This window comes from Ambystoma mexicanum, chromosome 1q (genome assembly GCF_040938575.1).
Source record: "Ambystoma mexicanum isolate Mex_15411 chromosome 1q, UKY_AmexF1_1, whole genome shotgun sequence".
Taxonomy (NCBI): domain Eukaryota; kingdom Metazoa; phylum Chordata; class Amphibia; order Caudata; family Ambystomatidae; genus Ambystoma; species Ambystoma mexicanum.
In genome coordinates this window covers 1,302,737,889-1,302,763,463 of record NC_090922.1, presented here as the reverse complement: position 1 = coordinate 1,302,763,463, position 25,575 = coordinate 1,302,737,889, and the positions used below count along the sequence as shown (strand labels likewise).

General features: G+C 44.0%; 1 protein-coding gene across 1 annotated transcript in view; it reads left to right on the top strand.

Annotated features, from left to right (window-relative positions):
• The window catches only part of MRPL37 (mitochondrial ribosomal protein L37), a 156,539-nt gene that overhangs the window by 25,918 nt on the left and 105,046 nt on the right, over window positions 1-25,575 (top strand). The window contains exon 2 of the mRNA XM_069642135.1: window positions 10,354-10,537. Within this exon, the coding sequence (XP_069498236.1) occupies window positions 10,354-10,537 (184 nt within the window). The remainder of the gene's footprint in view (window positions 1-10,353; window positions 10,538-25,575) is intronic.

Sequence of the window (25,575 nt, the reverse complement as noted above, 5' to 3'; positions counted from 1 at the left end):
AAGATAATTATTGATATGCAAATACATGCCTCCAACGTGCCTATTGGGGCAGATGTCCATGTGTGGGTGTTCTACTGTCCCTTGTAGGGGATCCCTAAACATTTTCCCCTTTTTGGTTTTTATGATCTTTGACATGTATTTCTACTGAAGTTTCCCTTCCACTGTAGCCCACTTTTTAGTTTATGGTCGTATGGTGGTCATTGGGTTCCCGGACAACGGTGATTTTTAGGTTCCCTATTTTGCCCATAGAGTGATATCACCCTACATTGGTTTTACGGAGTAGGTTGGAGGCAGTTGTAAACAAATATTGACTTTACCTGTGATACAAGCCGAGTTTCCTCATTAGAAGCCCAATGTACCTTTATGATAGTTGTTGGGGCCTTTATTTTATTCCTGCTCTCAGCCATTTTTTTTTATGGCCATCCCTTTGTCTTGTGAAATGATGAGCAAGTCCTAAAATGTCTGTTGTGCAAACGTGGACTCACTTTGAGCTCAGCCCGCTATGGTTTAGACCACTCACTTACCCTAGACATGTCATTGCATATCCTGTGTGGGTGGAACTGAATGTTTGTCAGCCAAGCCAGTTGTCCCAGAAACCACCAAACGCAACCTTTGTTGTGAGCTTGGTGTGTGATTGACGAGCTGACTTAGGCCAGCCCATGAGTGGATGGGTATTTCTAGGGGAGACCCTGACCCTGCCTAAGTTCTGCTGGATGTTTCCTGAAAGGCTGCAGCTTTACTTACCTGCTGGAAGATTTTGGCACTGAACAGTTGATGCTGCTTTTTTGGGACAAGTTTGGTCATACTGGCTGGGTTTGTGTCTTAGCTCCGGTTTTGATATCTAGACAATCCTTCATTGGCTGTCCTCTGCCTTGTCATTATAGGACTGTTTTCTGCTGGTTGGCTGCAACGTTTTGTCCTTCAAAACAACGGAAGCGGCTTTGCAGGGTCCTTCTGTCTTCTAGGTGCTTCCTATGCCGTTGGTTTCACTTCTGGGAAAACCGTTTCTTCTTGTTATTGGTACGGGGTACAAGTTCCTGAGTGACTGTAAATGTCACCTGTAAAAGAACAGTCCTCACTGGGTTATTTCACTATTCCTGATCTCACTTTTTGGAAACCATGATGGTGAGTAGTTAACAATGTACTCTGGGTTAGTGTATTATTCATGATACTAACCCACTGGGGTCCTTGTGGCCCGAGGTCATAGGTTTCTGCAGTTACCATATATCTCTACTGTTGCAAATCATGTTTGGCTGCATGTTCCGTTGTGCACCTTCCACCCCCCCCTTCGCGAACACAGGTGTTACCTGTTTTGCTTTATTCTTCTACCCTACTTCCCCCTCCAATTCTCTCCCCCCCCAACCCCTCCTATATCCTACCTCTGCAGGAGTTTGTCTTGATACATTCAGGTTTCACCATCATTGCCTTTTGCCAATGCTTGGATTTGACTTTTATGGACTTCATTGACTCACGATGCGTCACCCTCTCACAACTCTCATGCTCGACTTCCCCCTGCATCTTGTACTCCTGGTGGCCCTGAATCTTGCTGTTCCCATTTTCATCTTGAATCCTGTCTTGTATTTGCTGTTGTCTCGCAACATTATGTGTTACTACTGACTTCTGCAATTGTATTCGCTCTCCCCTCTTGCTTCTCCACTTTCTCACTGTTCACTCTGTTCTCTCCTCCTCTCCCTTTCTCCCTTTTCCTAACCCCTCCCCTTACTTTCTTCTATGCACTTACTCTATCAGAATTGTCCTTGACCTACTATGAAGGCAACCTTGTTTGTCTCCTCCCCCTCCCCCAGTCATACCCCCCCTGCACTATCTGAAATGTCATCAGGCCGAGAACTATAGTCGCTTGTTTTGGTCCTCTGCACCCCTCTCCCTCACCTTTTGGTAATCTCCGGCTCTACCAGAAATGTCATCAGGCCTAGTACAGTAGTCGCCTGTCTGTTTGCATTTCCTTCCCACTGTCCTCCTCATTTCCTTATCTGTGTGTTAGCTCTTGCACTATCTGAAATGTCGCCAGGCCGAGTACGATAGTTAATTTCACATTCTTATTGTTCATGGCCTGTAAGAATGTCACTGTATTTTCCCTTGTTCCCGCCCTTGCCTTGAAGTGCTTTGAAACACATGGTGTATAGGCGCCATATAAATAATCTATCATATCATATCTCTTCCTGGGACTGCTGACTCTTGAACCTGGCACTGGAGCAATTCAATAGGATCTCGTGTAGCCTCCCCATGGGCCAGTTTCTGTCCTCTCTGCATCTGGGTGGGTGGGGGGGGGGAGGTAGAGTTAAACCTGTACTCCTCACAATAACTGCAGCTGTGTCTACTGACCGTGCCATGTTAATTACAATGGTGAACTTTTTGAGCTTACCTAGAACTCTTCCAAATTGACTGGTGGTACGTATCTGCCTCTGGACATATTAACTGGTCCCCATTGGGATCATGGAGTTTCAGGCCAAGCAGAGGGCAAGAATTCAAGTTGCAAGTTACTAGTTAGCCATAAGGTCACTTGCCACCTCAAGCCTATGCATATACACAGCAAATCATTTGTCACTTGCCAAGCTTAAAATGTCAAGAGGGAATGGCTAGTTGTGAGTGCAAATGTTGCACCCCGAGGCCAATAATGGAATTTTAGTGAGAACCACTCATGTTATATGTATGTTTTTAAAGTCTTGCATTTAACTTCTTCGGGTGAAGAATGCTTGGTTACAATCTATCACTGCAAAATAGTTTTGTAACCATTTGTTTAAGGAGTGTAATGAGTTGGTGCTATAAATCTAAATAAATTTAAATCACTTTTGTTAGCCGTTGATTTGGTGTTGTAAAATGTGTTTCTCCTTTTCCTCCCTATATTCCCCCATTTACTTTAAGGGCTGCATTAGTTTTATGTTCAATACTGTATCGGAGGATATCCCATGGGCAATGTGCTGGTCTTGGACTCAAGACCACCCAGAACAATAGAGGTTTGAATCCCAGATCCACACTTAGAAACCGAACTCTGGTATTAAGCGCATTATTAAAAACAATTAAAATAAAAAAGAATCCTAGAGTTTTAGGACTACTGTGGCAATTTTCAGTGTTGGCATTTTGGGTCATGATCATGACTTAGATCACTGTTTTGAATGTCTCTGGTTTCCTTTTATTCCCTTCCCTTAGCCTATATGTACTGTCCATCACCAGACAGTAGACCTACATTGTAGTTTTTCAAGTTGGTTCGGTCTTGCTTGGCCCTCAGTTTTTAAAAATTTTTTTTACATGCCCTCTGTTAATTACTATGCTATGTTTAACCTATAATACTCATTTTTACCTGATCTGCCCTGTAAAGTGTATATTTTTCAGTATACTGGTATGGGTTTTTTCTACAGTTATCAGTGTGGAATAACTGTTCTTCCCTACCAGCCCTGCGTCCGTGTCCAGCATGATTGCTCAGATTCAGCTAACACTTTAGTCCAGTCTTTCCTTTTGGTGAGAAACACTGTTTTACTTTCACGTTAGTTCGTAAAACAGCCCTCACCAGAGGCTTGTGCAAAGATCCGTCTAACAGCGGCACATCATTAAGCAGGTCCTCTCGTTTTTCCAGTCCTTTTTGATGTGTACCTAATGGCAATAATTACCAGCTTTTGAAAAAGTGTGCAGATTTTCTTCCCAGGATTCCACCCTTCTCAATGTAGTTTTTCACCCCTGTTTCCAGTAGCTTTAGGTAGGAATACTCAGGAGAACAGATCCACCAAACAAATAAGCACTTACTGTGCTTAATAAATGGTAAATACCACTACGGTCCTGTTTGAAGCTCTGTGCAGCGGTATTGTGGACTGATGTTACTGCCTTAAATTGCACTATTGGCGACCAAACGGTCCCCAAAAATGTAGTGGGAAAATCAGTTGCATCGAGCCCTCAATGTGATCAGACCTGAAACAGTATACATCTCCCTCCCGCCTCAACTATGTATATTAAGTCTGTTTATATTTGATGACATGCTGGTCTAACAGACCGTTGTTGCTGGATGAGAAAATACAAATGTTGGTATTTTGAACATAGGATGATCACAGTGCTCTGAACTAAGACCTGCACAGATTGAGGATGCCTTGACTAAAATTAGGATTTCGATCACTGAATACATATATAGCACTCTCTACAAACTTAATTGCTGGATGCTAGAGGGGGAGGGGGAGAGGTAGAGGGATGGAGATGGCTGGGGAGAGTGTGCATATGTGGGTGGGGGAGATACGGTGGAGGCAGAGCATGATATTGAGTGGGACAGATATGGACGAGGGATATGTAGAGGGAAAGAGATATGTAGAGGGAAATAGAGGGAGATGGGTAAGGGGTAGACTGGAGTGTGATCAGCGAGGAAGGGGGAGATATAGAGAGTTGATAGAAAAGAAACAGAGGGGCAGATATGTGGTGGAGGTGGAGGGATTAATGGGGTGGATGGGCGTGGATTGTGTAGTGGGAAGGGGAATGAGGGAGAACGGAAACAACAACCCGGCTAAACATTTGCAGATTCATCCAGGAGGGTAAGGGTCCTGGAAGCATGAATCTCAGCCAAAGAAGATGGGAGGTGGGAGAAAGGAAGAGCAGAAGGAGAGGCCATAGGAAAGATGGAGAATAAAAATAGCAAAGTTGTAAGCTTTCGAGTGGACATTCAATTATTCCCTGAAGGAAAAATACAATAATACAATTTAAAGAATACATTTTTTGTGTGTTTTGCAACATACTCTATTCAAGTCTTGTCATTATAATAAAAGGAGGGCGCAAGAATTATGGACTAACTACAAATAATCTGCGATATTTTAATCAACCTTCATTGGCCTTATTTAATTTAATTTCTTTTTTTTTATATTTAAATATTTTGTTGTAATCCTTTTTTCTTATTGTTTGACTGATTTTACTCATATTTATATTTAACACTACCTTTTTAAAAGTGGATTTTTCTCCCTTTCATGCTAGGATCGAAATTTCCACTGAATCTTCTAGGCCACTCTTTTTTTTAGCTAGATACGCAACTGCTTCTAAAGTTTGCTTATCTATTTGTCACTCCAGACACTTATGCCCCACCCCGGTTATTATTTTGTGAGTCGGTAGCAACTCCCGCCCCCAATTTCTTAACACTGAGAATGAGACTGGGTGTGGTTGGGAACCCTGCATTATAATATCATGAGGATCTGCCTGAAACCCGCCTCTAAGTGTAACAGCTGGTACGACTCCGAGCTAGTCACTCTGGAAAGCAAGGGCAGAGCTGCTGAACGGAAGTGGTAGACCTCTGGCTCATCCGCTGATGAACTGGCCTGTCGCCTGCTCCAAAGGCAATACAATCTCTATCCGATCCAAGAAGAGGGCGAACATCCAGGCCTGTATCTCTGGAGCCTCTAACAATACAGCTGTAATCTTCAAAATCTGCAAAGAACTAGCCAATCCATCTGCAGTCTCCACCTTGCCTCTTCCCCTCTCAGGCCCTCTGTACTGCAATGGCCTCTCATTTTGCCTGTAAAACCCAGGACGTTCTGATCTCTCTCCCTCTCCTATCACAAAGGATGAGATCTCTCGAGTAGTCCGCTCTGTGAAGGTCTCATCCAAACCCGTGTCCGGCCAACTACTGCCAACTACTGCCCAATCTCTACTACATCCTTCCATGGGAAACTCCTGGAGAAGTTGGTTATCCAAACCTGCCCAACACACTGAGCTTGTGATGACCATCAATCTGGATTCCGAGCATCCAGAGGCATGGAACTGCTCTCACAAATGTCCGTGAAGAACTGCTTGCAAATCTTGGCTCGCACTCTCCTGCTGTTCTCATTCTCCTTGACCTCTCTTCCGCCTTTGACACAGTATACCTCTATCTGCATAAAACGGCTCCAAGATACTCTTGGTATCTCAGACCGGGCACTGGACTGGTTGACCTCCTTCTTCAATGACCGACCCGCCCAGGTTCTACTGGGCTCCTTCTCCTCCACAACCACTCTCTCTCTACATTTGGTGTCCCCCAGGGCTCTATCCTCTCGCCCTTGCTCTTCAATATTTACCTTGCACCTCTTGCTCACATGATCTCTGCCTTCTCTCCTCATTTCCAGTGTTACGCGGACGACGCACAGCTATTCTTCAAGCTCCCTTCCTTCTCTATCATCCCTAACTGCCTGTCTGCTATCCAGTCCTGGTGCTCTTCCAATGATCTCTGTCTTAATGCCAGTAAGTCTGAGATTCTTCCTATCGGGACTCCTATTCCCTGTTTCCCTCCTCCATTCTGACTGCCCTCTATGGGCTCTCATCCCTCTCCTTCCACTGCAGCCAGAAACCTTGGGGTCATCTTCGACCCCTCTATCTCCTTCACTCCTCACATCCTGGACCTTGGCAAGAAGGCCCACTTTCAAGTTCACCTCCTTAGAGGCACTCTCCCTTTCCTTACCTTCCCCCCTCAATGTCACTAGAGCTCTGGTCTTCTCCAGGCTGGATTACTGCAGCAGCCCTTTTCTCAACCTTCCTCTTTCCTCCCTCTGCCCTCTTCAGCTAATCCAGAATAGGGCGTCAAGACATTTGCTTGGCCTCAGCCCAGGGTCCGTTTCGCTCCAGCCCTAAAATCTCTCCACTAGCTCCCAGTTGCAGAAAGGATCAAATTCAAGACCCTTTGCATCATCCATATCGCTGTTTGGAGCCTGGGGTTATGTGACCTGCAACTCTCTCTCACTAAATACTCTCACCTCTAGATCCCTTCCATTTTCTGGCTCCAATTCTCTGCTGGTTAAACGCTTCTCCAAGCAGAGCGCTGGTGGCAGATTTCTCTCTTCAGCAGGTCCCTCCTCTGGAACAGTCTCCCTCTCCTTCTCTGTTTTGAACCAGATCACCTAACGTTCTGCAAACAACTCCAAGACCTTTCTCTTCTCCTCCTTCTTTCTCTCCCTCCCGTGCTAACCATCCCCTCAGCTGCTGATATTGGCGACCCGTTCCCTCAAGAGTCCTATAGGGTCCTGGCCATTTGGCCAATCGCCACTACCGTCCACCCCCCCCATGACCCTGCACTACCCTCTGGGCCTACACCTATTAGTTGGGTGGTTCGTCTCTTCCCCGCACTTACTTTATGGGTGTCAGACCTCCCTCCTGGCTTGGGATGCCTTTGCCCATGCACTTACCTGTTGCCTCCACCAACACCCCCCCCCGACCCCGAAGGACCATTAGCACTTACTCCCTCGCCCCCCCACATCCCCTCCTTTTTCTCTGCACTTGCACGGTCTGAATGTCACAAGGCCTAATAGGGCCGCTGTCTGTTGTTTTCTTATTTATTCACTGTTGCTTCCATGGATTATTTGTTCCCTTGCAGAGCTTGCAAAATCTACTAGCCCACTAGCATTGGCAAGTAGTATTTATGCAGGGTGAGTACCATTTTCAGCATATCGACCTTGATGGCGAGTATGGGGATGTTACAAACTTATTTTTTCATTTACTGCAAACACACTTTGTGTGCAGTAAATGGCAAATACAGGTTTCACTGTGCATGCTTGACAGCATTGCAGCAAATATGAAGTATATACACATTACAAAAATCACTGGTAAATATTTTGTCACCAGTCGCCTTAGGGCAAGTGCATTTCTCGGAGGTCGAGTATGTAAACTAAGGAACTCACCTTGCAGGTCTAGTGGAATTTTTAAGAATTTGCAAGGCCTGCCGTGTTTTCTTCCCTTGCCTTGTGGCGCTTTGAAACACTGTCTTGTTGTATAAATGCCATATAAATAAATGTTTGGATATTTAGTGCCTGGAGACCGGTCTGGTGCTGACAATTAGTGGTGTGCTTAATACATGTTTTTACTACTACTACTATATAGAACTCCAATATATAGAACTCCATGTAGTGGTTGTAGCAGTTTTTCATCTTGATGTCACATCATTTGTTCAATGTACTGTTTTGTAAACTATGTATTTACTCTCTTGCTTCCTTCCATTTTTCCATCTCCTCGTTCTTCAGCTACTGATTCTCCTTGTCCCACTTACTCGCATTGCAATATCCTTATCTTCAACAACTATTGTTACCTCTCCTTCTTTTTCTTCAACTGAACACATGGCTGTTGTTTCATCTTTTTCTGCTATACCAACCTGATACTTCTCTTTTACTTGTGCGTGCTCATCCCACTGCAGCACCGGCCGACCCGGTTCCTCCTTCCCTCCATAACACTGGTCTATCCTTCCCTGGTTTCCTACTTAACATCATTCTTTAACACTTCTCTCTTCGACTTTCCCTGATATCTTTAAACATGCATTTATACTCCCTGTCCTAAGAATCCTTCATTTGGTCCTTCCTTGCCTTCTAATTTCAGACCTATATCTCTTCTCCCTTATCTTTCAAAGCTATTTGAGCGCCTGGTCTATATTCTGGTCTCTTCCTTTGTTTCTGCCAACTCTATTCTCCCTCATTTCCAATCTGGTTTTCATCCATCTCACTCCACTGAAACTACTTTTCATTTGGTCTGTAATTCTTTATTTTCATCACGGTATGCCAAGCAATCCTCTTTTAGTCCTACTCATTCGATCTGATGCCTTTGATACTAATGATTCCATCTTCTTTCTTCTTTTGGGTTTTCTGGTCCTGTTCTTGCCTGTTTTTTTTCCTACCTATCTGACCATTCGTATTTGGTGTCCTGGACTGGTCATTCTTGGAAGCCTACTCCTCTTCTCTATGGTGTCCTCAAGTGCTCGGTCCTTGGTCCCTTCCTATTTTCTCTCTATACCTCGCCTCTTTCGGATTGTCTCACCATTTCTATGTGGACAACACTCCAATTTTTCTTTTTCTTTACTTTTGCTTCCCCCATCCATGACACTTGCCTCCTGGCCATCAAGTCAAGGATGGCGAATCACTATCTTGTTTTAAATGCCACTAAGACATAAGTCTTCTTCTTTCCTGCTAATACTATTCCTTCTCCTCTTGCCCTGCCTCCATTTCTTTTCCCTCTGCTCTGCTATCTGTAACCTCCGCAGCTCGGAACTTGGGTCTCTATCTGGACTCTGATCTTTTATTTGCTCATCACATTTTTTTTTCTCACGGTCATGTTGTTTCACCTTTTTAATGTCCATAACACTTGTCCCTTTCATGCAGCTAAATTCTTGATTTCTTCCATAATATTTTTCTTGTCTATTCTACTGCTCGTGTAATCTATTTGGTCTTCCGGTTTCCCCGTTGACTCCATTTTCAGTTATTCTGTTTGTCTTCTCTGTCTTCTTTCCTCTCGTCATCAGCATCTCTTGGCTGGTTATCTTTTCATGCTTGGTTGAAAAATAACTCTTTGTATGCTTTTGAAATCTTTATAATTTGGCTCCATCTTATCTTTCTTCTTTGGTCTCCTTTTCTGTCCCTTTTTGATCACTTCGATCTCAGCCTCTCTATTTACTAGTTGTTGCTCATCATCTTTGTGCTCAATCCCACTTTCGTTCTTTTTCCCTTCTAGCTCCTTTACACTGGAATGCACTTCATCTTTCTCTTCGCTCCTTATCTACCTATTCTCACTTTCGTGCTGCCCTCAAATTCCATCTTTTGCACTCATCTGATATTGTAATGTTATTGGACCCTGTTTGTGAAATGTTCCAACGCTTTGGCATATAGCGCTTCGTAAGAACCTATAAAATACAAATTTAATTTTCATAATTTATTTGTATTGTTTTATAGTTTATTACACACATGTCATTGTTGGTATTTTGTCGGTCTCAAGATCATCTTTTTAAAAATAAATTATTTGGTTCATGTTGCTATTTCCTCACAAGTCTTCAGTGCCGACCAGTAGTGAGCAACCTGCTGCCCTGCGCTTGTTTTGGCCCCCCCGCTTCCATGATTACCTACTGTTAACTAGGTCTGATGGGGGTTGCAGGCTAAAACATGGGAAAGGTAACCGCTTACCCACCACTGCTGTAGTCCCTGCAGACAGGAATAACGGTTTGTTATTCGTGTCTGCAATTGAAGCTTTTTTGTTTTTAGAGGAAGTTGACATTCTGTGAGGATTGTGGCAAACCAAAAGCTTACTTGTTAAATCTTCTTGGCGATCTGCTAATTATTGGGGACAACATCTCGTATTGAAGAGTTTTCTCCTTTCTGAGTCTGAAACGAGCAGTTTGCTCCCAAGTAACCTGTTTCACCGTAGGCTAAATCCACTCGGGAAATAATCTGCACACTCCTCACGTGCTGAGCAGATCACGGCTACCAAGTTTCATACCCACAGTTTCATTCAGAGGATATTGAAGTTAAGGGATGGTAACTTTTGGTAACCTTCAAGCTTTACAAATTATGATTATTTTCTTGTCTTATTTAGTCATTGCAGCAGGGAAAGTATTTCTGTGTCTTACAATTGTGTCTTTTTGCTATTTAGGTGTTAAGCAAGCATTGTGGCTAACAAAATCAAAGTTAATATCTGGCTTGCCTGACCGAGTTCTCAAAATTAGTGAAGATTGTAGTGACCAGTTTGAAAACCAGGACGAACAAGTACAGAAGATTATTGCACGTGCATTCCTCTGGAGTAACAAGGAAACAGAGCCAGAAAGAACAAAGTTTTGGTACGTGAAGTACATTTATCATACCTTTTCCCATTATAACTGTAATAGCTATCATGTGGTAAGACTAAAACTTGGTTTTTTTCACTAACATGCATTCCCTATCCGTTTGATCCAGGTGTTCTGCCCGTAACACCCTCCTAGGTTGTTACAGTTCAGGTGAAAAAAGGCCTATGGATGCCACGCGTAGCTATTTGAAGCTGTTGATGCTTTGTGTATAGAAAGGAAACAAATACTATACATTGTGTAGTGTACGTGGGGGAGAGAGGTGATGGACACTTTTGGCCACTGTGAAGGATATTGAGTGATATGGAATATTGTAGGGAGACAATGGAGTTGACCAAAAGGGCGCCGGGGGGGGGGGGGGTTGGGAATGCTAGTGTAGTCCTAGAAACAAGAAAATAACTTCTAAAAAGACAGCTGCATTAATGGAGTCTATAGTGAAAGACCACTTGGAGGGTGTGATGACAAAGGATAGATTGTAATCTGTTTATTTCCCTCTGATATGGAGTCTTTGTCAGTGCTATATGCTAAAGAAAGCACAGGGTTCTTCAACTGAATAGAGCAAGCACAAACTGCGTGGGGGATTAATAACCATGTTTTCAGATTTGTGGGGTATCAGTTAGAAGGAGGTAGGGCATTCTTTGGAACTGAGATCTAAGCAGAGTAGTTCTTTCCCCAATATGAGTTTTGGAAAAAGTGGGTCTCTAATCAAAGACTTTGCGGCAATAAAACACAGGGCGACAGAGGACATATTGCAGTCGTTTAACACAGAGGAACGCTGGAGAAAGTTTTTGGCATGTATACATTGTACAAAGGGAATGAGGATTTGCATTTCTTTTTTTCAAATATGGGATCCAATGCAATGGGCGATTGCAGATGTCAGATAATCTAGTCCACATGTCGATTTAAACTATTGGATTAGTACAGAGCATACGTGCTGTGAATACCATGAGTCGATACTGAAAAACTAAGCCAGTGAGGCCATGATGCAGGTAGCATAAATGTTAATGGGGCGTGGGATACTATCGTTTTGGAAGGCAGTGTAGCCAGCAGCAACAGAAGGAAGAGCGGCACACCCGGATGGAGACAGTATATGGCTGAGGAGAGGAGCCTGCTGAGCATTATCCCAGCAAGAACACATGCTTTGGGGACTAAATCTCCCACAACTCTCTGCACCCCTACCTCAACTTCAGAAACCCCAGGGGTGGCGCTAGAGAACCTGACCGTGATGGCGTCTCTTCTGTGAGCTCTGCAAAGAGCTCCCTAAAATCCTGTGAATCCAGCATCTGAGGTGGCAAGAACGACGCACTTAAATCACCAAGAGCCTCCTGAGTGACCCTGCCCCCGACCCTAAGCTGTGAACAGGGGAGTGTTGGCACCCCAGCATTGTTGGAGCGGCAGTTGTCGTGAGGGGCTGCGGCCGCGGTGGAGAAACAGCTGGCATGATGACGGCGGTGGCGCCTGAGATTAGCCCGTGAAACCAGTGAGGCGATCTCAGGTGAGTGACTAGGAACCCTGCAATTGGCACAACTCAACAGAAGTAGAGGCACCAACTTGGCTCCAAAATGGGCAAATTACGCTGACCCACGTCAGGCAACAGTTGTCTTGAGCTACCAACCCTACACCACAACACCCCAAGGTAGGTGGGGACCCTCCGGCCACTCCGACACCAAGCACCAAAAATGAAGCAGAGAAAATTCCAGCGGAAGCTCAACTTCGAGGGCGGATTCTCCACCAAGCCACCCAGACCACAAATCCAGCCGGAATCAACCGAAACAATGGCGGAATCTGAAGAAAACTCAGCCCAGGCCACGGAAATAGATATCCGTGAGTTCCTGCTGGACTTCAAAGCTGACTTAGGAGGCCTCGACTCCAAACTTGACTCACTATCCTCAAAAGTTGACTTGCTATAACACCGGCTGGATAAGCATGGCGACAGATTGGACGCAGTAGAACAGAGGGTGTCGGGGTTGGAGGACAGAGGCATGGCACTAGCAGCTATGGTGTCGGCGCTAGGGGTCCAGATGAAAGCGGTAACAGCTAAGAATAAAGACTTGGAGGGGAGAACCTGTGATAATAACATTTGCCTGGTCGGAGTGAGAGAGCGGCAGAACCCTCACAAAATGGAAGAATTTGAGAAAGCTATGTGTAAAGATCTGTTTGGGGAGCCTACACTATCCCATCTGTTCGTAGTCGAAAGAGCCCACTGCATTCCGGCCACGCGCCCGATCCCAGATGCGGCCCCACGTCAAATTATTGCAAGGCTGCTCAATTATAGAGACCACAACACTATTCTACGACAAGCCAGAGAAAAGGGGCGAACTACAAAATGACGGAGACAAGATTCAGATATACCCTGACTTCTCAACAGCGGTGCAGGCATCACGTAGGTCCTTCGCGGGGGTGAAACGACATCTAAGAGCCTGTAAAATACCATACTCCATGTTGTTCCCAGCAAAACTCAGCATCCAGCTTGCAGGGAGGATGCAATTCTTCACTTCACCTGATGCAGCAAGAGCATTCCTCAACGAGATCGGTGGCCACCCACCTCGCGACAGCCCGAGACCCAGGAGAGAGGAGCGTGCCCAGAGGGACCTAGTCTGAAGCTACGTAACTCACGACAAATAAGGTAACAATACTGCAAACACCAACCATTGATGACAGGGGTTCCTGTGGGTAAAGAGCTACAATGAAGGAGCCATCCCCTATAATACACTTTAAAACAAGAACTAAAACACCACAGGCGCTCATATACACTAATTAGGAAGGGAGCTAGCAGACTCGGTTGGGCACTAGCGCCTCAAGGTCAGCACTGTACAAGGGGTATGGGTCAAGGGGGAGGGAAACTTTAACTGCCAGGTTGGGGGTTGCCTGTGGGGGAGGAGAAATGGGAGACACACAGAAACAATGGATGGTGGTGGGGGTGAGATCAATGGGTTTTTGGAAGTGAGAAGTTTAGGGGTAGTAGTAGCTGTTGGCAGTCCGGTCCTCGCCAGTTCACCCCACTGATAAACACTATGATCCGAGCAGACCAAATCTACAGATGGAAGGTAGTGATAAGAGACCCAAGCTGCATCAAATGGACACACCAAAGTCCGATGGGGTTCAAAGTAGCAATGTGGAACATAAGAGGGGGGAATAATCCAGCCAAAATTCAGAGACTATCCCAATAGCTCAAGACATAATATTGATGTGGCTCTGATACAGGAGACCCACCTGGCTCCCTCTGCAGAGGTTAGAGGGGGTGGGTGGGTGGGGGCGGCGTGCTGAGGGTGCCACAGATATTATTATGCCAGGGGGGTGGCAATCTTTATAATTAAGGGAGTGAAGTTCCAGCTATAATATGTGGCTAAGGACGAAGACGGGAGGGCACTGCTAGTGCATGGAGTACTTGAAGGTGTACTGGTGAACTCATATGGCCCGGATATAGACAACACCAAGTCATTCGACTGGGTTATGACCCGCTTAGCCGGGTTCAGAACAGCCACGATCATTTGGGAGGAGATCTGACTACCCCGCTATACCCCCTATGGGACAGATCAAACGTATCCCCATGTGGGCGACCAAAGCGAGCCTTCGGCTTCAAGAAATCTGCGCGGCATACAACTTAATTGATGCATGGAGGCTCCATCACAAACAGATCTGTGACTTCACATATCGCTCCTGGGTTAACGGCTCCAGCTCCACACTTGTCTATTTGCTAGTGTCCTGGGAAGGGGGATTCCGATGGGGGGTGGGGGGACAATCGTATTCTCCTTAGAACACTCTCATACCACTCCCCAGTGACGTTGGACTGTATACCTGAAACGCTTGGGGGTGGGGACTACTCCTGGAGGTTCAAACCAGGGGCACTTCAGGACCCAGTGTTCACTGAAGAACTACAGACTGAGATTCAGTCCTTTCTCACAATAAACGGGGAATCAGTTTCTTCTCGCAGTTTCCTGTGGAGACCCTCATATGCTACGTTCGAGGGATCTGTATGGCCAATGAAAATAGAATACTGAGAGGTATTTGAAGAGAACTTGCAGAAGGAGATCCCAGATCAAATCGATAGAGAATACATGGAAAACCAAGAGTCCCGAACGTTGGCTCAGCTCACGAGGAACTCGATAAATTTAGGGCAAACGCAGACCGTGAAATGCAGTTCTTGGCGCAGGGTCACCAATTGCGTCAATATGGAGAAGGCCAGAAACTAGGAGCACTCCTGGCATGGTTGATGGCTGCAGACAGACGTGCCCCCTTCGTATAAAGTATACGGAACACATGCAGGGACACAGTCCATGCTGAAGAAGACATTGCAGAAGTATTCTGGGTCTTCTACCAAGAGCTCTACAGCTCCAAATGTCCAACAGTCATCAAAGCCTTGCATGCTTACCTGAAAGAAATGGGGCTGTATTGGGTGGGAGAACCCCTCAACAAGCCGATTAATCTTGAGGAAATAACAGCAGCAATCAAATAGCTCCCAGGAGCCAAATGACTGGGCCCAGACGTGCTAACGGGGGAATTCTATAAAGCGTTGGCCCCTGCCCTGACCCCACTCCCCTTCTCAGTGTACGAAGAAGCTCTGGTGAAGGGGACACTGCCCCCACAATGTGCGAAGCTAATGTAATATTACTCCATAAACCTAGGAAACCCCCAAGGATTGCACCTTTTGCAGGCTAATCTCGTTAATATACGTTGACAATAAGTGTTGCCAAAATTCTGGCTAGTCGGCTGCTTAGGTGGGTTTCATACCCAACCTCAAAACATAATTCGGTACAGCGATTTCTTCAGTATTTTAGAGGCCATGCAGCCTTCGACTCAGGCAGTCGTGGTCCTTTTAGATGCAGAAAAAGCCTTTGTCTGTCAAATGGCCATACCTCTTTGCAGCAGTCCTACAGAAATGAGGGCTTGGTTCCTACTTCATCAAACTAGTCTCACTTCTGTACAAGGAGGGGGAAACCAGACAGGGCTGCCCTCTGTCGGCGCTACTGTTTTCCCTCGTGATGGAACCGCTCGCTGCGCGCCTCAGATCGACAAATTGAGAGGGGTCTAAACCTAGGAACGCACAAACTAATCGTATCACTTTATGCTGATGATGTTGCGCTTTTCATTTCTGAACCAGAAATTAACTTGAACCCAGTAATGCGGGAGATTCTCTGGTTCGGGGTATTCTCGGGGCTCAAAATTAACCATAGCAAATCAGTGGTGGTTCCCCTAATGGCAGAAATCCGAGAATTTCAGGATGAATTAGAGTTTCGGTGGGAATCCTCCAGGGTGAGGTATTTGGGGGTGATGCTCTCCAGAAACCGTGAAGAGCGGTTTTGAGACAATTACGGGAAGGCCATTGAGGGGCTCCGAGAATAAATAGAAAGGTGGCGACACATCCTGCTCACTCTTCTGGGTCACGTATCCATTGTGAAAATACTTATATAACCCAAACTCCTGTATTTATTCGTCAACATTCCATCACTGCTGTCGGGTCGCTTCTTCCGACGCCTACGTGGCCTAATCCTGGTTATACTGTGGGCAGGGCAACCAGCAAAAGTAGCTCATACAACACCAACAGTAAGGGGAGGGGTGGCCCTACCGGATCTAGAACGCTATTATTGGGCCGCACAAGCACAGTTCCTGGGTCACTGGTACGCCACGCACTTTATCCATCTACACGTTCAGATTGAGCAAGCTTTAATGACTCCACATCAGCTACGAGCAGCAGTTGTCGGAGATCTCCGGGTCCCACCGAACACAAACGTAGTCCGGATTATGTACGTGATATGGAAAAAGCTGCAAAAGGCGGCATCTCCTGCCGATACTCGCCCCTCGTTCAAGCAAAATATATCCCAGGGGTGCCCTTAACATGTGAGCGGGAGTACCTGCAATGGGGCGGACCAGCTACAAAACCCTGAGAGAGCTGTTTGCACAAGGTAAGTTCATTACAACCCAGCAAGCAACGGAGCGGGGAGCAGACTCAGCCCTTGATATATATGTGTACTTTTGGCTCCGTCACATGCTTCAATCACTCTTCCCCTCGTTCCCAGCGCAACCTCCAACATGGCAACTATTACATGGGGTGATCCAGTCTCAGGGGCAGAGCCGACTGACCTCACAGATCTATAGAGACCTGTTGGGAGACATGACGGGCAGATTGGGAACCTCAAGGAGGAGGTGGGAAATATCTTTGGGGCTCCCATTGAGGAGGAGGACTGGACCTATATACTGCAGCAGATGCAAAAGGTTTCTCTGAACTCCAGATACAAACTGATCCACTTTAACTTTGTCCACCAGGTGCATCACACTCCAATCAGACTACACAGACACTGTCAGTCCATTTCAGAAGCATGCAATAGATGCGACGATGCCCAGGTGAGCTTCCTCCACCTGGCTTGGGAGTGCCAGAGAGTCCACCAGTTCTGGGCAGCAGTGTTAGTCAAGATCTCACAAATGGTTGGAGAACAGCTAGCACTGGACACACTCATTGCATTGTTGGGATGCACCAGAGCCTTGCAACTCTTTTGGCTGCTTTTGAAACTTCCTCACGTTTATAAAGACATCCATGCGCAAGAGGAAGTTTGCTGCCTGCATTCACTGCAAAACAGTGGACTCCCATTTACCAAAGTAAATATTTGGACTGCCCATTGACTTTACTCTACTTGATGTTCTTATCTCAGGTTTCATTTTACTGGCTGCGTTCGCTGACAGCGTTCGTTGTGCCGTGTCTTGGTTAACGCGACTTGCTACAGCTTTTACAAGCTCGTACTGTTCTAGGTAGGGAACTCCCGCTCAGTTTTTTTTTTTTTCCCCTCTTCTCTTCTGTGTGCCACGCCCCCTGCTTCCTCCGACCCGACGCCTTGCATAAAATCAGGATTCGCGCGCGGATGCGCTTGCACCAGCAAAGTGCCCTGCAAGGGCTGTTGGGCTGTTTGGCGTGGTCTCGGGGCGGGGGCTGGCGTGGGCTAAGGTATAGAAGTTACAATTTTGGTTTATGGATTAAGCTTTTTTTGAGCTGCCTGTGTACTAATATGTAAATATTGCGACTGCGACCAGCTTTCATTTTTTTATTTATTTTTTTTAAACGGGCATATCATATGTTTTGCTCATTTTTGTGTATGCTCTGTTCTTTTGAAGCAGGACATTTACATTCATGGCTACGGTATGAGGAGAAGCAAGCGTGAGATATACACTTATAAAAGGATTGTACCACTGCTGACAAGGAGAGAATCCAGGGCAGTGGTCCGGCCTTTTGACGACATTTTGTCTGCCCCTTTGGTTTTCACGCCAGTCAAAGGTACTAGGAATATGGCTTGCAAGCTACCCCTTTCCCAGTCACCCATTTCCCCTGCGGAAATGGCTGTTTTGAATCCGAAGGAGTGTGGGGGCGTAGCAGATGAATCCATTTTGTAAATAGACTCGGAAGTAATTAAGACCCCCGAAAATGTTACTCAACCTGAAGAACCCCCTTTTACGGTTCATAATGGAAATAATCACAGCCCTAAAGTTATAAACAGCTCCCTCCTGGCACTGTCTCAGTACTCTTTGGGGAAGGAGGCGGAATGGATGCTTTCATCGGCACAACCTTTGGGTAGAGAGGGCATGGGGGAGCCGGCCCAAGAATATTCTTTTAATGGGTTGGTACTAAACGAACTTACACTTCACACCATCCTCTTAAAGCAGATTATCGCTGCTTTGGGAAAACAACTGTTCAAGTGGCAGCTGTGGGAGGGTTAATATGAACCTGCTGGATCCAGTGGAGGCCTTGCTGGTATCCATGGGGCCCTCTGCGGGGGGGGTCAGAAGGGGGGCAGTTTCTCCTATTACAGTACCAAAGGCAAAGGTATCCACAACCACTGGTTCCCTGGGAGAACTAGATGCAGCATCTAATGACGCCCCTAAGAATGGCTGTACAGGTAACAGCAGGGCTAAGGCACTAGAGAACCGAGTTAGTCTCCCAAAGCGGACAAATCAGAACCAAAATAAAAATAATAGAAAGAAACTAATTCCGCAGAATGGAAAGAATGCTTCTGGATACAAACGGAAGCACGATAAAGTTGCTAGGAATAATTGGCGATGGCTATTAAGAGGTGAAGCAGAAGTTTCGGAATCTGAAAATATTGAAGATGAAGAGGGAGCGTACGTGATACTGTGTAGAGGGTCGGGGGGGGGGCCTACTTAATCTTGTTCCCTGACAAATCGGTTCGGCATATGTTTATGCGATTCAGGTGTAATGTTCTCCCTACAAGAGAAATTCTATTTGCTCGGGGGACAGAGATGGGTCAGTCGCAATGTTGCAGATTCTGTCTGGAATTGGGAGTAATAGAGACTCTAGAGCATTCGATGATGGACTGTCCAATACGGAGATCAAATTGGATACAGTATTTTAGTAAATATGTTGTCTCCACTGGCTTAGTCAATCTGAATTTACTTTGGTGGAAAATGCTACACGGAAAAGACAAATCGCTACAAATGGTGATTGTCAGTTTTCTGGGAAATGTATGCCAACTGGGGGCAGAAAGGGAATTGAGTGGTTTTTTAGGAAAAAAGGAATAGTAAATAACTCATTAAGTAGAAGGATCAACTTGGGGACCTTGTTTTATGTTATGTGATTATGAAATGCTTATTAACTTTTTCCTGTCAACATCTTTCAATTGCTTCAATGTGGACCTGTATGCTGAAGATGGATTTGTTTGCTTATATATGATGTAATTTATTATATTGATTGATATGATTTAAGTTTTGTAAAGGTTATTATGTTGAAGATGGTTAAGCTGTATATATGCTGCAATTAATTGTATTGATTTGCTTTTAAGTTTTTGTAAAGGTTATCAATAACCTTAAACAAATAATAAAATTAAAAAAATAAGTTATGCAAACTTTGTGCAGCGATGTGTTGCTTGCTAGCTAGGTAGGTTTGTGCTATGTAAGCAACATACAAAATACAATAATAGACACACCTGCAACTACATTGAAAACCTAATATAAATCTTTTTGTTTATTTGAGGTGCAATTTCTGTAGAGATGATGGTTAAACACACTAAGCATTATTAGGGCCACCAAGTGCATTATCCTGTTGAAGTGTTCAAGTAGTGCCAATAGTGTACCCGTTTGTATAAAAGGTTTTCAAGTTACTCGTTGCAACAAACCCTCATTAAACGTTTCACAGTTAAAAAAAAGAAAAAAAATCTGAATGGTTGAAGACAGTTGCATTTGTTTCACGTGTCAACGAAATACTATATTTGTTACTTTTTCTTTAAGCGGTTTGTGTTTTTGCTTAATATGTACAACTTGGGTGGCATTGCTTTTTATTATGAATGAACAAAAGAAAAATCCATGTAAACAATCTAGCTAATATGTAAGGGCGCAGATAATGCTCCATTGAAAAGAAACCCAACTCTCCCCACCATCGAACTAGGATGAGATGAGACATCGACCAAAGTCATTCAGCAGGAAGTTACTAGAGCACAGAAAAAGTACAACCTAATAATATTTTGATTAATTGAAGCCTATTTCTACAGTGTTTATGTATTTGCAGAACGGCAAGAATGAAGCCGATTAGCTGAGCATCGTTGGTGTTGGTCTTTGTCCATATTAAAATAAAAATTATATTGTCGGCATACAAACTGCAATCAAATCTGTGATGTTAACATCAATTTTGGGACATCACGCATACTCCGTTGGTAACCTCACCTTAAATGAGCTCTAAGTGAAATTGTATGCAGTGATTATATTGAATATACAATAACTAATGAAATTACAATGAGTACACAAACAATAAAATCGAAAATAACTAATTTTGGGGAAAAAATAGAAATGGGTTAGGAGTGGGAATAGTGGTTTTGGGGGTGGGGGAAAAATATTGGTAAGAAAAGGGGGGGGCCATCAAAAACCACGAAAAACAAATTTATTATTTTGGTATTAGTTGTTTTGTATTCGTTGAAATTTCATTAGTAGTTTTGAGATTCAATGAAATCCCATGTAAGCAGTGAAAGTAATGATCAGTAAACGCGCGTAAGGGTCCCCCGGCAGCAATGTACCATTTGGCTTGTTAGTTCCTTGCTATGTGGTACTACCCTCTTTGTATACGTGGTACAGCGCAAGAGCTACACTTGCAGATAAAGCCATAGGCTGTTTTCACAATGACATTGTGCTGCACTTCTTACTGAATTCTCATTCTCATCAGATATCATTTACTTATGTTTCAAAATACATTGATAAGAAATTCTTTGCCAGTCTAGAAATCCAACAATCTTAACAAATGTGCTTAATAACTAATTTGTTTTCATATTGTCGTTGTTTTCTTGGCATGTGCTCTAAAAGTGCTGTAAATTCAGCTTTTCTCATCCATCTCAAAGTTGGTCTTTTTTTATTAAAGTATCATAGTTTATAAAACGTTCAACACTATACATTAAAAGCCAATAAATGAAGATGCAAATAAACCGAATTCAAACAAAATCATACAGATATCAAATGCTACTGCTTTGATCTTGTACAATCTTAATCATTTTGATATGTTACAAAAATGTAATAATACTAATATCCAGCTAATCTCATTAGTTCTTCCCAGAACTATTCAGTTTTAAGAAGAACGTAATCTTGAACACGCTTTCGAAAAATCGTTAATTTAAACGGAGTACATTTCATATAGGATCTATAAATGTCTTAAGTATTCAATGTTCTAAGTCTAACAAAAATAACACCTTATAAGTGAGTCCCTGTTACTTCCAACATTGGGTATTGACTAAATTGAAAAAGGAAATCTTTCCTTTTATGTACATCTATTAAGCAGTATTAATTGGTAAGGGTCAATCTTGCCTTCCTCTTTTAATGTTTCAGTGTACACTGTTAAACCTTTTAAAACCTCTGCTTTCTTTTGACATTGTTCCAGTCCCGCGCTATAACATGCTTTACAACACCTTTCTACGAAATTTTGAAGCAACATCTAAAATCCCATAATTTGTAAACCAAACTTAGTTTGAAGCTGATTTCCTATGTTAAAGATATTTGTACTGCACCCTGTCACCAACGGAATTGGTCCCCAGGCGCTCAGGCGGATCTGTAAACGAGAAGGCGGGTTGGGTTAGTAAGGTGAAGAGGGAGTAGGATAGTGAGAGAAGTGGTGTCCTGTTGGCAGCTTCAGTTTGGTTTACACCGTGCGCTGAGCTTTGGTGCAAGTATCGGATCGATGTCGGTCCTCGAGTGCTGTTGGTGCAGCTTATGTGTTTGTTTGTTGTTGCAGTGAAGTTATCATGAAGTTAAATTCTTTCACAGAATACAAAATGGATGATGCCATTTGTGATGACATCATTGATGCCTTGTGTGTTAGTCTGAGCAGTGTATGGCGAAGGCGCCGTGTTATGGTTTCATAGCTTATCATAATGGCAAACGCTTGGTTTCCGTGTCCTTTTTTATTTTTTTGTTGTTTTTACACTGCAACCATACCGCCCCTTTTAACAACGTTTTTTTCCAGCAGAATTTCAGTCGTTTTTTATAACTGAAGATGTTTCATGAGGTTTCAACACTGTATGTTAGTTCTAATTCCTCTTCTAACATATATGAAAAAAGTTAAAAATTCCTTAACATTTTTTCAACATAAATTGAGTGTGTCACTTTGAGCAGCACATGACCTCATGCCACACCAAACTACCCTCCATAGCCACTGGACCTATCCTGCGGTATGGTGCAGTGTTCACTATACCCCCATAATGTGACTGTGGGCCACAGCGAGTGGCTGCAATCCTGGGGTTTGGGCTTAGCCATGCTGCAGGCCCCTCCAAGCAATGAACAGTAGTAATTGGTCAGGGCAACCTAACCAGAAGGCACCTTTTTAACAAGGTTTTTTGAGTGACTTGCATTGCTTTTATATCATTATGATTATAGTTATTTTTATATCTTACATACAGTGCTGGAAACAAATTAAAGTTAAATAAGATAAATATATTTTGCAGCACACATTGACGTGGATCACTTTGAGCAACAGATGCAGGGGGTACAAGTCATGGTTGAATTACTTGGGACGAAGGGTCAGTCCTACCCGCGGTCTCACCAGGCCACCCACAATAGCCACTGGACCTGGCCTGTTGCCGTGCCCACTTTGCCATTGTGGGACCATGGGCCATGGCCACAATCCCCAGAGCCATGCGCTTTAGCCATGTTGCAGGCCCTGTGAAGCAACCCACAGTAGACATTTGGCCTGCCCTGGTGTCTGGGCCAGTGACCACCATTTCCGCCCTCCCCCCCCCCCCCCCCATTGTGGGACCGTGGGCAATATCCATTACTTGCAGCCATGACCAGTAACCACACTTCATGCGGCATGAGATTCAGCCTTGTTGCCCGCACCACAAATCAAACCAGAGTAGACATTGGGAATGGCCTATAGCCTGGCTCAGTAGCCACTATACGCCGTGCCCAGAAAAATGTGGTGACCGCCGCAGGCCATGCCTTGTGCACCAATGTTATATCATTATTTTCTGCACCTACGTTACAGCATTTTGTAAAAAAGCAATTTGATAGATTATCACCAAACTTGCAAAAGCACGCTTTTGGGACTGGACCGATGCTTCCTGCCCACGTTTAGGTGACAATCCATCCAACGGTTCGTACAGTCGATGCAACAGAAACGTTTGACCCCTTCAAGTCAATCCAGATTTTGAAAATGTTGGGACCCCTTCTACAACTTTGCCACTCACCCCCTACTCCCCTGCTCCCCCATGACGAAACTGAACCAAACTTTCCAAAAAGAAAGATTCTATATATTTTTTGGACTTTTGCGTGCAGATTCGTCAAATGCACAAATGTTGTAAGCCACCCAAAAAGTGCTCTTTCTATTACGAATGTAACTAAATGTGTCTGTGTGAACATATGTCGCATACATGAATGCCCTCAAACATTTGTGAAGTTTGCAAACATCACAGCAAATTCCTTGTACATCTGAGATGTTCACTTACATTGCCAAAAAACGAACACTCATATATATATATTTTTTTTTTTTTTTTTTTTTTTTTACCCTTTCCTAGATATATTCCATCCCATCTTTACCAAAACCCTCACCTCCTCCAAGGTTGTTTCATATGAAAGACAAGTGTAATGTGTTTTGGGATATTTTCTCGGTGTGCTGTTGGCGGACTATAGGTGCAGTTTGTGAATCCAACATGGCATCCGTTTCAAATTTCTGACACGCCTCACATTTCTCAGTTCACCAAACAGCCCCTTTTACGCGATGTCAGCGCATTTTATGCGGCTCCCTGATTGGTCCAGAGGTATCTTGGGGTCACAGAATCAGTATGTTAGTCCACAGACCACACTGTGATATCACACATTCTTTTGCCTATTTTGTGGGCATTTAAAAATAAAATCTGCTGGAAGGATTAACACCATATTTCCTTAAGCATGCTTTTGTGAACAGTTCGTCTGCTATCGCTTGCACAAGTTTGGTGAAAATCCATCCAGTACTTCGGGCTGCAGGTGCGACCCAGCTGTTTTTCCCATTCAGGTTAATTCGACATCACCCTTCAGGCAGTTTATCTGGCAGAATTTTAAATAAGTTACTTTAATGTTGTTGTTCCCACATTATGCTCCTCATTGGGGGATTCAATCACAACAGCATTGTATTTGCAGGGATCGAAATTTCCGGGAGCTATTAAACTTCTGTGTGTAGCACAAAAGATCCTGTTTGGCTTAATACCAACAGCTACCAGGTGCTGCTTATGACCTCTCATGCTAACTGCTGCCATACAAATACACCCATATGATATATTAACTCTTGTGTTTGGGAATGTGAATAAATGAGGATTAGAACAAATCTGGAAGACAAGTAAGGCGTAGGAAGTCGGATCTAATGAACAAAAAGTGTTAGAATGAAGCAAATCTTACTTCCAACAGATGCGTATCTTTCCTCTGAGTTGGCTCCTGCTCATTGGGTAATGCCCGATATTATCTCTTGGTTATTGATTTATTTTGGTTCCTGCATTTGTATGAGGTATTATAGGGTCTTTGCACTTAATTATGTGCAGTGTTCTAATGCACATCACCCCACTACACAAACAATAAGGTTTGTGGTTAGCAACTTGAGGCAGGCACAAGTTGTAGTTGCGAGGGCGTGCATTTCAAGAGTGCATTGTAATTTACAAATACTCATGTATGTGGCCATCGCAAATGGTTTCTGGCAGAAGGAATGGCTGCAAATGGCCCTGATTCTTCCCAAAAATAATATCGAGGTGCATGTCCCTGGAAGGCAAAAAAGGCACTACTAAACAAAACACAAAAATATATATTGTTCCTTGTAAGTGTTTGGGGAGCTTGAACCACTTTTGGGGAAAAATGCTAGCAAAGGGAAATGTGTTCCTCCAGATGTACCCGTGTTCCTGTACGACTTATGCCAGGTTGGAACAGTGGCAACTTGCTGCTGAACAAACTGTTGGCACTTAGTTTGTGTTAATCTTGTTGCACCAGTTCTGTGGGTAAGGACCTTCAGGCAGTTTAACAGGCAGAGATGTAAAGAAGTTATTTTGTAATGTTGTTGATGCCACATTATGCTCATTATTGGTGATTCAATCACATCGGCAGGATGTAGAACTGGAAAAATTGATGAATTTTGATGGCAATTTCAGTTATAGCGTAAACCCAACAGGCATATGTTATGTTAAATGAGTTTTGCAGCACTAGTCTGCACGTTCTACTCTGTGGCCATAACCAGTGACCCAGCCAGTTGATGTAACAGATTCAATAACTGAAATTAACTGGATGAAGTATCCTCCGCAAAGCGCAATTTTTCCTCTAGTCACCAGAACCCTAATCTCTAAAATGTTACTGTTGTATGGCCCATCGAGTCTACATTCTGACTCTTAATAGAAAAATTACATGTTGAATGATGCAACCTACATGTTGAGTTTGTTTTGGAAATCCCATCTTCCACTGCCAATCGCGTCACTAGGAGCTGATATCTAGACTGTGACATAATAGAATTAAATGGATTTATCAAGGAAATATGGTTGAGTTGAAACTGACGGCCATAAATTGTGAAAGTGCAATTATGGCAAGTCTCCTAACCGCTGCCAAGGCACCTA